Genomic DNA, 12,270 nt, shown 5'->3' on the forward strand with positions numbered 1-12,270 from the left:
TCATCAGCTGCTCAAGCAAACCATGTGGAAGAAAAGTGGAAGCCCATTGCTCCCTACTTGGATATTTAAGGCATGGTACACACTTTAAGAATAGTCCATAGGCTGCCCATAAAAACAGAATGCCTTAGTCTTTGCCAGTCACCCCAAAATCAGCCTTAAGACCAAGCAACAGCAATGTAAAAAAAAAAAAGAATAAAAGAAAGTTTTCAGTACAGTCCCAATATTAATACCCAATATTAATACTACAGCTACCTTGTTTAGAAAAAAGTTGGAGAAGAGCATACGGTACTAATTTCTAACCATACTTTTGAATAAATCCTTGCAATTTCCCCTGCTCATCTAGATAAGAAAATCTCAGGACCCAGACCCTCAGATGGAAGCCACCCCTCATGCCAAATGTTCACACCGGGGCTGCTTTTCAGAGAACAACCCCCAATTAACATACCTTGGGCAAAGGCACGTCCCATCCGAGTGATAAATCAGAGTTAAGAGCTGTCTAGCGCTCAGCTAACTATGAAGAAACATTCAACATGGTATACAACTGTGCATTCCTCTCTGCTTGGCTGGATAAGGTGCCCATGCTTCTTCACATGGAAACAGAAACCCATGTTTTCATAAGCATTAAGAGCCACGCAGCCTGCGTGCATAGAGATCAGAGGAGTGTGCGTCATCACCATCACTTGATGTTAAAAACAATGCTCTGAGAACTGATGCGGAGTCGAAGCGTTTGGCCCATAAGAGTGAGTCCCCAACACTCGTAGGAACACTACGGCAGACGGTAGACCGTGGAGGTAACCCGGAGTACACGTCTTGAGAATAGAACACGACCAAATCCCTTCAACGGAGCCACATTTGATCTCACAACTGATATAAGTAGCTGTCTCACGTTGCAATTAGAGCACTGTGAGGGTGCAGCTCCTCCCAAATTCTCCTCAAATCCTTCTGCTCCCTAATGTAGTTAATAATTGAGGTCTGGATGAAAAAGACTTCTCAGCTCCCCAGCTCACTCACTCTACATGAGAAGACTGTTATTTAGACCACACCAATGTTTTCCAAAGTTCCTTGGAGACTTGGGATTATAAATTCAACTTTAACCTTTGAAACCTTTTACCCACAGCTACGTGAAATCCTCAGAGGACAAGCATACAGGCCCTTGCTAAGTAAATAGAGACGTCGCGTTTCCACCCTGCAACTCTCTCGCTTAGTCTGTGTATCCACGTGTAATGCGCAGCGGGGCAGAGCTCCAGGTGCACACGCAAGGCTCTTCAAGAGACGGTGCCCATCAAGGCACAGAACAGGAGCTTCCCAGCAAACAGAGAGTATCTGTACTTGGAAAATGGTGAACACCTCCTCCTACAGCAACTGGGGCGGATGGCAGTGTTATCAGCCGCTCCTAACACGGGTCCTGCCACGCCAGCAAAGACAACATTACCTTCGAGCATCAATCCCTGCCTGGGCACATCTTTATATAGGAGCACTGAAACACCCTACTGGGAAGAAACAGGCAGCCTCGCTCCACGTCCAGCGAAGCCTGCAAGCCCTACCTCCTCACGGGCCCTTACGCATCACGCCTTTCCACAACAGCCACGTCATTCTCCGTTTTCAGCCGATTTATCCTTGGCAACCGTCAGGTTGGACGGGGCTCTGAGCAACCTGGCCTCGTCAAAGATGTCCCTCCTCACAGCAGGGGGTTGGACTACATGACCTTTAAAGATCCCTTCCAACCCAAACTATTCAACGATTCTGTGATTCTCACTACAGTAAGGAGCTATTTCTATCTTTGTTCTACTAAGGAGGAACAAAGGAAGTGAGAGATTCAGAAATACACCGAAGGTCAAGCAGGAAGCGTGTGACAGCGGCAAGAGTTGCGTTTGCTTTTCGGGGTCCGGGACAAAATTTCTCACCCTAGGCTAGTTCTCCAAATGACTTCACTGGGTGGGAATGAAGCCAGCAGTAAGCCCTCTGGAAATCCCACCACGAATGCTTCCTTCATTTAGATGTTTTCGTAGTGTTCACATCTCCCCGATGAAGCCGAACTTGCTGCAGCCAAAAAGAGCCCCACCAGCAATCTTTGAAGGAGAAATTAAATGCTTCATTAATTCAAAAGCTGTTGAGATTGCAAATCAGGAACAGAACACAGCTCTAGAGGTAAAATTACTAATAATTCATGAGCAAAATGCTATGTTTATGCAACACTACGGATGAGATTTTAATTGCTTATTACTCTAATTGATTTCATTCAGTTGTTATGGCAACTTTCTCCTTTTAGTATATGCACTACACTAGATGCTTAGAGGATTAAGCCATGAAGTAAGGTTATGTGACACACCACAGCTCCAACATGTATCATATGTAATACTGATTATCTGCTCATACCATAGACAGTGGACAGGGACCACAGCTCTGACACCTTCTAGTCTGATGTTGCGCTACTATATGCGCTTTCTCTCTGCTGTCCCAACTGATGCTCATCTCCACCACTGACTATTCTTGGTTTACACTATTTGGCACTCTGCTTGAGCAAAAACAGTGGCCATGTCCTGAAGAAGCTAGTTATCAATGGCAGTTCCGTCAGCAGATATGGTAGACGTGTTCTCATCTATACTCTGACTCTTGTCCAGAAAAGCTTTTACACAACAGGAATTCAGGGCAACAACTCAAACCTGACAGTCGAGACCTGAAGTCAAAACCATGCCTTTTGCTGTTTAGAAGGCATGTGGTTCAGTTGAACAAGAACACCCAGCACAAGCTTTGCTTAGCTATACTTAAACATCCACTCCTATTTATCTCTCCTGCCCAGTCTCTCCCCAGTGATGGTGGAACTGCTGCCCACCTGCAGACATGCCCACTAACCCGTCCACAGCAAAACTCGTCTGGCTCTCCAAAGCACATTTTACTGGTCCCTGGAGTACATCCTTAACATCTCTTGCGAGTCATCTGTCTCACACACATCAAGTTTCTAAGGGAGCTGAAAACAGCAGCCATGAGTTAGATGTTGCTCGGGAATGGAAACACAAACCTTGTCCCTTGCTAAACATACACTGAACTGGAAACGGCAGAAGCTGATGTCTTACCCCAGTATCCCCTGATTGACATTTCACTGCGCTTCAAAGCCCGCACAGCTAACCAGTATCACAAGAATAAGGCATTCACCAATTAGACCAGCCCTCTCGCAAGCAAGCTAAGGAACCGTGTGAGATGACAAGGCAGCGCTGCATTTCAGGTCAACTGTTCACAGCACGGTTCAAGCACAGAGCCTGCTCTAAGCACTGACCAACACAAACGTATTAAGTTATTCCACCAGCAAAAATGGGGAGCCGTTAACGACCGGGGCCTGAACGCTCCCACTGATTTATGCCGAGAGATTTTATTGCTCCATGTCACTTGTTACATAATCAAGTGGCCGAGAACTCGAGCTTCCTGTTCAAATGTCCATTATCATTATTTAATTACAGAACGACAATTCAGTAGAACAGTGGCAGTTCCACTACTGATCCCTTGTAGCCTGGCTGAGCCACAGGAGAGCAACTGGACCGTATGGTAACATCTCAAGATCCTCTTCGGAAACCAGGGCTCATCCACAACTCATGTGAACCCTCACCTCTACACTTGAATCGAGTTAGGCAACACGCTACCCCAACAGAGGCACGGGGAGTTACATCCCAGAGCTCTTACAGAAACCGTACAGCTAGGAGCGGTCCCAGAGGATGTCTTCCCCACACAAATGTTCCCTTTCAGCCCCCGATGATCCCCAGCCAAACCAGTCTGACAAGGCAGTTATGAAAATGAGCACATACTTAAACTCTTGAGACTGCAAGCCTTCAAAGTTTCACCTCGTGGTACAAGCAAGCCCAAAACAGCATTTAAAACCCATGCACAGCTCTGCTATTAAGAACAAGCCAACCACCAAAAGCCCCATTCTTTCAACAAAGCCATACAAACCTCCTTCGAGGTATACACAGCTATCTGACCTGACAAAAATCAAAGTTGAGCCCAAATTGTCAAACCACAGAAGTAAACCCGACAATGTTCTTGCAAGCAAATTTCTTCTCATGCTGTGATGAACTTGAAAGGGGCTGAATGCTACACCTCAAACTTTATTAAATAGACACAAGCCCTTCGTAAGCCCAGGGACATAGCCCATGGCTTCCTACCTTCGTAGCAGCCCACCTACGCAGCGCACGCATTCTCTGCCGGCTCCTGAGCAAAGCGGTTGCTGTACCAAAGCCACCCGAGTGGGCACCTTTGAAGTAGAAGCTGAACATCTTTGCTGCGGTACCTTTCATGTTCAAAGCAGTCACAAAAGCCAAGCAAGGAAGCCGTTGCTCTTAAAACATTACCGTGCGTGTTTCCAAGATGAACAGTTCCATTTTATAATTGACTTTCAGTGGTACATGTGAGTTCTTAGATGGGAATCTCTTACAGAACTCCTCATAATATCGAGGGTCCACCCCTCATCTGTTGTATGTGGGAAGCGTGAAACCTTGTAGTGTGTTCCTGTATTTAAAATAAGTAGCTATGAAGCCATAAAGAAAACTGAGTATTACACTCAGAGGATTTTTTTACCACTAGCAGTGGCCCTGTTCTTCCCTTGCATGCTCCCTGCCCAGGAGTGACAGCACCCTAACTCATGCCCAGGCCCAGCCTACCGACACTGCCCCACCGCCTGAACATCCGACGCGGGATTTGCCTTCGCAGCAGCACTGTCCAGAGCTGGAAGACAGGCTGGCCTGGCAGAGGAAGTGCCTTTGTGCTTTCTTCCACTCCATCCCTTGCACAAGAAAGGAAAAGGACAAAGAGAAGCAAGATCTGCATCAAGCCACAAGGTGCAGTAGGTCTATCACTATGCTCACAGCCATCTCAGCAGTTCGCTGAGCACAGGCGCTGGCTCCCTTTTCCAGTCTTCCTAGGGCTGGGAGCATCTTTCCAGCAAGAACCATTTACAGACCCTTATTCCGTAATTTTTGCAATGCAGGCACCATTTGGAAACACTTTGGCAAGACGGGCAGGATGAGATGAAAAGGAAATGAGCTCACGTTTGCCTTCGCTGAGTTATTGTATTGCCAAGACACAGACAATACATCCAGAGACCAGGTTTCAACTCAGAGGCCTGGCAACAGCATCAATCACAAACCCAGCAAACCCCACACCGCTTCACCTGTAATAACCCCTAACTTAACCGCTAGCCCAGCTCCCATTTGCCATCCACAAGACCCATCCCAGCACCAGAGCCCAGCTGCAGCTGGGCGATAAGCAGAAGATACCTCACACGAGCTTCTAAAACTGACAGGAGCCAAGCTGAGAAGAGATTCACATCCGCTGGCAAGCCGCACACAAGTCTCTCCTCCTTCTTTGCAAGCTGCTTAGCAGAACTTCGGGGGAACTCGGAACACAGCTGTGGTACCATACAAGCTTTACCGCAAAAATGAAGAGCAAGCTAAAGCTTCCAGTAACCGACCGTAAAACTCACACCAGTTGACAAACACAGGTTTATTTCTGTTCTCAACTGAAACAGGACTCGGTAGGCTCATTACCTGCAACCCAAGCGCTCCGCTTCAGAAGCGAGCTTCCAGGCGCGGAGACTCGCGGGAAGAAGCCTTCAGATGTACAGTATTTATATCACAGAGTACACAATAAATTACTATCTACATGCAACATACCTACAAAAAGTTACATACAATGTAAAAAAATACAGTATTTTCTGCTCATTTTTTGTTTTAAATTTTTTTCTGTACATTTTTTAATTTACATTTTTATACACATTTTTGTAAACTTTTTGTATTTTTATAAAACTGAAATCACGTTAACAGTTATCAACTTACAGCAACGCTCTTACCAATCTAAAACAATGCTTGCACCTACAAAACAGCCTTTACCTCATTTGCCCCTTCATTTCTACTTTGGCATCAATGCACTTTATGCCATTATTCTGCGCTAATTAGAACGCTCACTACCTAGCCATGTTCTCAATACGGAGAAACGCAATCATACTTCAACTTGTGCTTCAGTAAAGAAGTTCAGAAAAAAACATAACATTAACTACTTCATCAACACCACATTTACCTGGTATTACTGCATAATATCAACTTTTCCTGCATTAACTGCTTCACATAAGCATGCAAACAAGTCTGACTATGACTCAGTAACATGAATATACTGAAAAACAACTACAAGGGTTAAACATTAAAAGGAATGTAGACTTGGCAAGATTTACCGTGTTAATAAGCCTAAGCTAATGGTATGGACTGACATGTTAACACTTAATATCTTAAACACACTGAAGTATACAACATAAGTTTCAGTGTAAAAACATCTGTATTAAACAAAATATGAAATCAGTCCCTGCCATATAGTGTATACGATCCTTCAGTGAAAACTAGTATTGGCCAGAAACCTCCTTCTTACCATGCATACTCCTGCTGTGAAATAGGCATTTCTGAGGTTTGTAAAAAACACGCTTTAAAAAACCCAACAATCTACTTGGAATATGCAGCTGAAGATCCTGCTTAAAAGGAACACACCAAGTAAAGTGTTAAAGCGCTTTCAGTATCTGGCCCATTTGACAGTAAATCATTTCAGCCTGGTACCAAGTATACATACGGTTCCACATAACCTACTCAGCCGATTAGATAGCACCCCAAAATACTCAAGGGTGAGGGTGCCCTCAAGAGGAGCCTAGTCCAACCTCCTGCCCAAAGCAGGGTCAACGCCGATTTCAAACCGAGCTTGAGGTTTTGTCATGTTGAATCCCGAGAACCTCCCAGGACAAAGACAGCACAGCCCCTCTTGGCGCACTCCCATGCTAGACTGTCCCCATGGAGCAAACTTCTTCCATTAACTGCTAAGTCCACATTTCAACTCAATGAAACCCTCTCATTCTCACTCCATGCTTCTCAGTCAAGACCCTGAAGTCTCCTCCTCAGCAACCTCCTCTGATACCAGAAAGCTGCTGATCAATCCCATCTTGCCCCACAAGGCTGCTTTGCCAGGCTGAATAAGCTCATTACGCTTGGCCTCTCTTCACAGGTCCTGTGCCCGAAATTGCTTACCCATCTTGGCAGCTTCCCACCGGACTTGCGCAAGTTAATCAACGTCTTGAGCCCAAAACTGGACACCGTTCCAAACGAGAGTGGAAGACAATTAAAGGGAGGAAAAAAACCTACTTCTCTCACTCCATTGGCTAAGCTCCTGTCAACAAAGGCCAGGATGCTGCCAGGGCACACGGCGAACATGTTTAGCGGCTAACCTTGTTGGACCACCAGATGCAGGGCTACATTCATGCTTGTTGACAACAGAACTAGACATCAACTTCTCTGCCGAAGCAGGGACCTGAAGGGTTTTTCTTCCTTAATATTACAACAAGAAAAAAACCAAGGCAGGCATTCAAAGCATTGATATACCACAGCAATTCTTGCCTTAACACAGCTTACAGATTACCACCTCATTTATTATTGCCAGAAGAGTCTATGGTGCATTAAAAAGTCTCAACCTAGTACAATCAAGACTTAACATGAGGACCGACAGCTAAGAGTTTGCCACTTGGTTTTAGGTTTGAGTTCAAAGAAGAAGGTGCCTTCCAGATCGCTCGGAGAACTGCTGAGGCTTTCTTCTCCGCTGCTCATATCTTCACAGGAGTCTTCACTAGAAGGAACAGTAGGAAAGGTAATTTAAAGAAAGCACAAGCCCTTGAAAGTGGCAAAGTACTCGTCAATCCTGTGTATTCTTGCAAGCTGTTCTGTTCCTCGTATAACATCCCAGACCTAAATGCTTCTCAGCACCAAGGCTGAAATCGTAACAAGCTGGAATTTCTTTTCTCCTAAAGCCAAAAATATCCCACCAACCAAGCAGCCACTGTTCAAGATATCAAATATCTTTAGAAGACTTAAATGCTTTTAAAGCCTCCCTGCCTTAAAAAAAGGAATGCCTCCCCCCACCCCACAAAGCACTTGTTCTTTCTGAACATCACAGTAAGAGTTCCTCCCCCCTTTTTTTTTTCTTCTTCTATTTAAGATAAAACTGAAGTCCACCAGTATTGTCAAAGTTAATTATTTTTTTTCTTCAGTAGCACTTGAATAAGCCTAGGTGCACAGAGCTGCCATTACCATTTCCAGAAAACGAGAATTTAACAAATTTACCAGCAGGTGTTAAGTTTTACCAACCTCTCGCTTTCATTGAAACATCCACCCTCTGGTATCGTTGGCAACTCAGGGACACTGTAGTAACTGTTTTGTAGATTCTGGGCTGTACGTCTCGAAACAATCCAAACCAGCTTTTTATGATCAGGCTTACAACACTCAGGAGAAGAATAATCTGCTAGGCATTTTGAGACCAGTTCCCTCCAGTAAAGTAGGTCACTATCACTTATCTGAAAAGCAAAAAGAGAACCTACTCACATACAGGCTCTGAAGATAACCCTTCCCTCCATTTTACCTTCTCTGAAAAGACTTGAAAAAATACCAGTCAAGATCTAAGCGAGTCATAAGTCTGACACCTTTGTCAAAGTTGGGCTGCTTTTGAAGGGGAACTCCTATACTCCTCCTATAAATGTCCATGTTGAAGTCCGAGTTGACAGTTTGCCTATCAGGTGCTGTTATAACATTTTCATTATCACTTCCAAAGGAATAAAGAAACCAAGACTATGCAATTTTAAAATGGAATAATCTCATGCTTTAAGGAACTACTTTGAATCCTCAAGAAACAGGATTAGTTCAATTTGACAGTAAAAGTAAAAAGCTTGCTTTAGACCATCAGCTGATATAGTATGCAGCTAGAAACTATATATCCCATGTTAAGTTATTCAGGCAAAAAGAATAACCAGTCCCATAGTCACTGTAGTCCTACCAACAGATTCCAAGTTTCTCTAGAAAATACAGCTAGAACGGTACAAGTTAAATCAGCTGCTTGTTAAAGCATGTATTGTGTAGGCATTACGTCACCATTGCTTCTGATTTTACACATTTAAGTTTAGGGTTTTTTAACCATAATCCTTTTGATTGCCAGGCAGCTGCCCAGATGCACTAGTGCAAAATGACGACCTGACTTCATTCTCTAAGCAGCAGTTTTTTGCATTTGGCATTCCAGCAGCGAAACCCTGTTGGTTACAAGGGTTTCGGACAGATGCTGAAAGACCCGTTTCATTGCTTATTTCAGCTGATGCCAAACAGTACCTGCAAAGACTGTACACCCACAGCAGGGATCCCTTAAATATAACTTGGTACATGATTAACCTCATCAGTCCCGAAAACTGCAAAAATGATCCACAGAAAACGTTTACCTTAGAATGCTTTTGAACACGCAGAAGGATCTCAAACAGCTCAGCAGATTTCAAAGTCTGAACTTCTAGAGTGAGAAGGCACAAGGCCAAGACAGATGGCTAGAAGGACAAAAAACACCACTCAACATGACATCAATCAAAACCTACTCCTAAGTGTAAGAAAGCTACTTCCACTTACTTTTGCTTTAGAGAAGACTAGGCGACAGTTGCAAGCTTTTAGCTGTGCTTCCAATTTGTCGAGATTCAAAACTTCTTTCCTGTAAGACACCCAACAGAAGCAGCATTTGTATCAACAAGCGTTCGCTTGTCAGGAAGTAAAAACCAAGGAGCTGCCTCCTCTACAGCTAATGCCATAATCCCTTAAGAGGCAACTAAAGAGAAGAAGGGCTTAGCAAGCGTATAGACCACCACCGACATGCAACTCTGCTCACCTTTCTGAGGTATGACAAAGTACAATAGTATGGTACAAGTGCAAGAAGGTTAAGGCAGTAGTAGCTTTAAATTCAAAGTGCAACTTTTCAGAAATTATCTTTTCCATCCGTTTCAGGTCAGACACAGTGCATTTACATTGGCTGATCCGGATGATCTCATGAGCAGATGGAATATTGCATTCTTCTTCGACTACTCGGGCAGCCAGTTGGAAACAACAAACTCCAATGCAAGATAAATGCTTCGGTTTCACCTAAAAATAAGAGGAAGCCCTATGAAAACTTCCCCCCCGCCATACACACTGTGCTTATCTAAGAGCAACACCAACAGCTCACCCAGACTAGGTGAGCTGTTTTGAATATTCACAGATCAATAGAGAGAGATACGCTTATCTCAACTAGACCTACATCAGTCAGCTTATACACCTCACCCAGTCGTAACTTGTTTCATCACTTAAGTTTCAGCAAAACACAGCTGGCAGAAGCAATACTGCATAGCTTAGTCAAGTTCTACAGCTGAGCACCCTCTATTGAAGTTGTTCCACATCACCAGACAACAAATAATTGCAGTGAGAACTGTAATACCCAGCTTCTCCAAGCGGCAGTGCTCAGTTACCCTCATTTAAAGCCTATGCGAATCCAGCCCGAGCCTGTTCTAGGCAGTCCTATCCCTCCACAACTGGCTTCTACCTCTGCTATTCTCCCCCATGTACGAGCATAAGGTTTTGTGCAACCTCCAGGACAGTCAGACCAGAGAACTGATGCAACTTTGGTTTTACTGCCAACTGCTTTTGTTCCTTCTTAATTCCTCCTGAGTGTTTTACTTCTACATGGTGAAGGCTACTGACTTATTAGAAGAAGAAATAAACCATGCTTCTACTTGCCTTTAGATGTAAAAAGAGGCCCCAGTATAAATTAATTAATAAAAATCACACCAAAGTAAGCTCAATTCTCATGCAAGAGCTGTACTCCAAGTTTACAAAGGAGGATCACTGAAATGTTGCTAACATAGAATGAGTAAATAGCCACGGTTACCTCCTAGACCACAACGTCCCCCTTTTTGTCAGGCAAGAAAGTTCACAGGAAGCTCGCATATTCCCAGCTGACACTATAGCAGGTCCTCTCCCCCCAAAATACCTTCATAAGAGCCAAGAATCTGTCCAGAATGTTCACAGCCAACACAAATGTTTCAGTTGCAAAACCAAAAAAGTTGGTCAAACTCCAAAGATCTTCCACCTTGGCATTCCTTTGTCTCGGAGACAGAGTATTTTCATTCTATGGCAAGAGAAGCAAAGTCAGAATTATTCAGTGGCAGCAGCGACCACTGTGACTGCTCACTCCCTAAGTCATCTTTTACTTAGATGGAAGGGAAGCAGTACTTTTCTTCCCTAAATACGTTATTTCTCACCACTTCAAAAAATTAGTTCAGATACTTGAGACTCAAAACACACCCAAGGTAGAGGGATTACAGCCAGGTCCTGAGTCCCACTGGTGCAATACCCAGCACAATGACATTTCCAAGTAGGCAGTAGTTATTCAAGACAATAGTTACCAAGTGCGTGCATACACAGTGACTCCTGACCTCACCGAAACTGAGATGACCAAACTCAGCTTATTCTCCCGTCTGCCTGCATGTCAATATTTAAGCAACAAGAGTTCTGCTTTCAAAACAAACAGACTGATTTCAGAGACTTTTTTCATTAAACATTACAGCCCTTTCCAAAAAGCTCACAGGCATCCAAAGGAATGTAAGCCTTCCCAAAGCTCCGTAAGGAACTCTGATCATTAACGTGGAAATGTTTATGCTTAGTTTTTTGCCGTTAAGCACGGAGTGCTTGTGGGTTCCTTTCCCTAGACCTTGCTAATGAGAAGCTGGTCATTTCCCCATTTGTTAATTGCCTACTTGACATCCCAGCTTTCCTGCAGCGGTACAACACAGTGGTAGAAAGCACCCGAGAAGAATATTCCACTTCCCTTGGTTCTGTCTTCACTCCAAGTTTAAATAATAAATGCCTAAGTATTTCAGTTGCCCTGTAGGTCAGAGCTCTTTGATAACGTAGTGTATGTTAATAACAGCAAATTGAGTTGAAACAACAGGCAAGCAGCGTTTACAAAGTAAAGAATTAACTTTCCGAGGTTAAGGCACGTCTCCCTTCAAGCTCGCAGGTTTGTTTGTTTTTTTTTTAATTAAAAAAAAACCGATTATTTGCTGCCCTGAGGAGGCTGCCTGGTCCCTCCGCGCCTACCCCAGCCCAGTTGCCCGCTCCCCCCTCACCTCGGCGGCGCACTCGATGAGGCTGAGCCCCTTCTCGCGGGGCTGAAACCGCCCCTCCTGCTCCAGGTGGAGATTCGGCTGCTTGACCAGCCACAGCGCCTCGCTGCTCATCTTCTCCCCCGCCTCCGGAGCCTTTACCTTTACGGCAGACACACGGCGTCAACATCTGGCAGCTCGCCCCCTCCAGCCCACCCCGGACAAAGGGAGCCGAGCGCCCCTCGCCCTCTCCAAACCCACACAGCACCGGGGAGGCGAACAGAGACCCGACAGGACGCCCCAAGGCGGGAGGCAGC

General features: G+C 44.7%; 1 protein-coding gene across 1 annotated transcript; it reads right to left on the minus strand.

The window, feature by feature from the left end:
• Positions 1–7,324: 7,324 nt before the first annotated feature.
• On the minus strand, positions 7,325–12,092 carry CCNG2 (cyclin G2). Its single transcript, XM_010283607.1, has 7 exons — positions 11,978–12,092; positions 10,840–10,977; positions 9,706–9,956; positions 9,453–9,531; positions 9,275–9,373; positions 8,160–8,365; positions 7,325–7,641 (listed from the first exon to the last, which is right to left on the minus strand). Exons 1-7 carry the CDS (start codon positions 12,086–12,088, stop codon positions 7,506–7,508), a joined length of 1,020 nt encoding a protein of 339 aa, XP_010281909.1. The 5' UTR covers positions 12,089–12,092; the 3' UTR covers positions 7,325–7,505.
• Between the last annotated feature and the right edge of the window lie 178 nt (positions 12,093–12,270).

This window comes from Phaethon lepturus, unplaced genomic scaffold (genome assembly GCF_000687285.1).
Source record: "Phaethon lepturus isolate BGI_N335 unplaced genomic scaffold, ASM68728v1 scaffold5983, whole genome shotgun sequence".
Taxonomy (NCBI): domain Eukaryota; kingdom Metazoa; phylum Chordata; class Aves; order Phaethontiformes; family Phaethontidae; genus Phaethon; species Phaethon lepturus.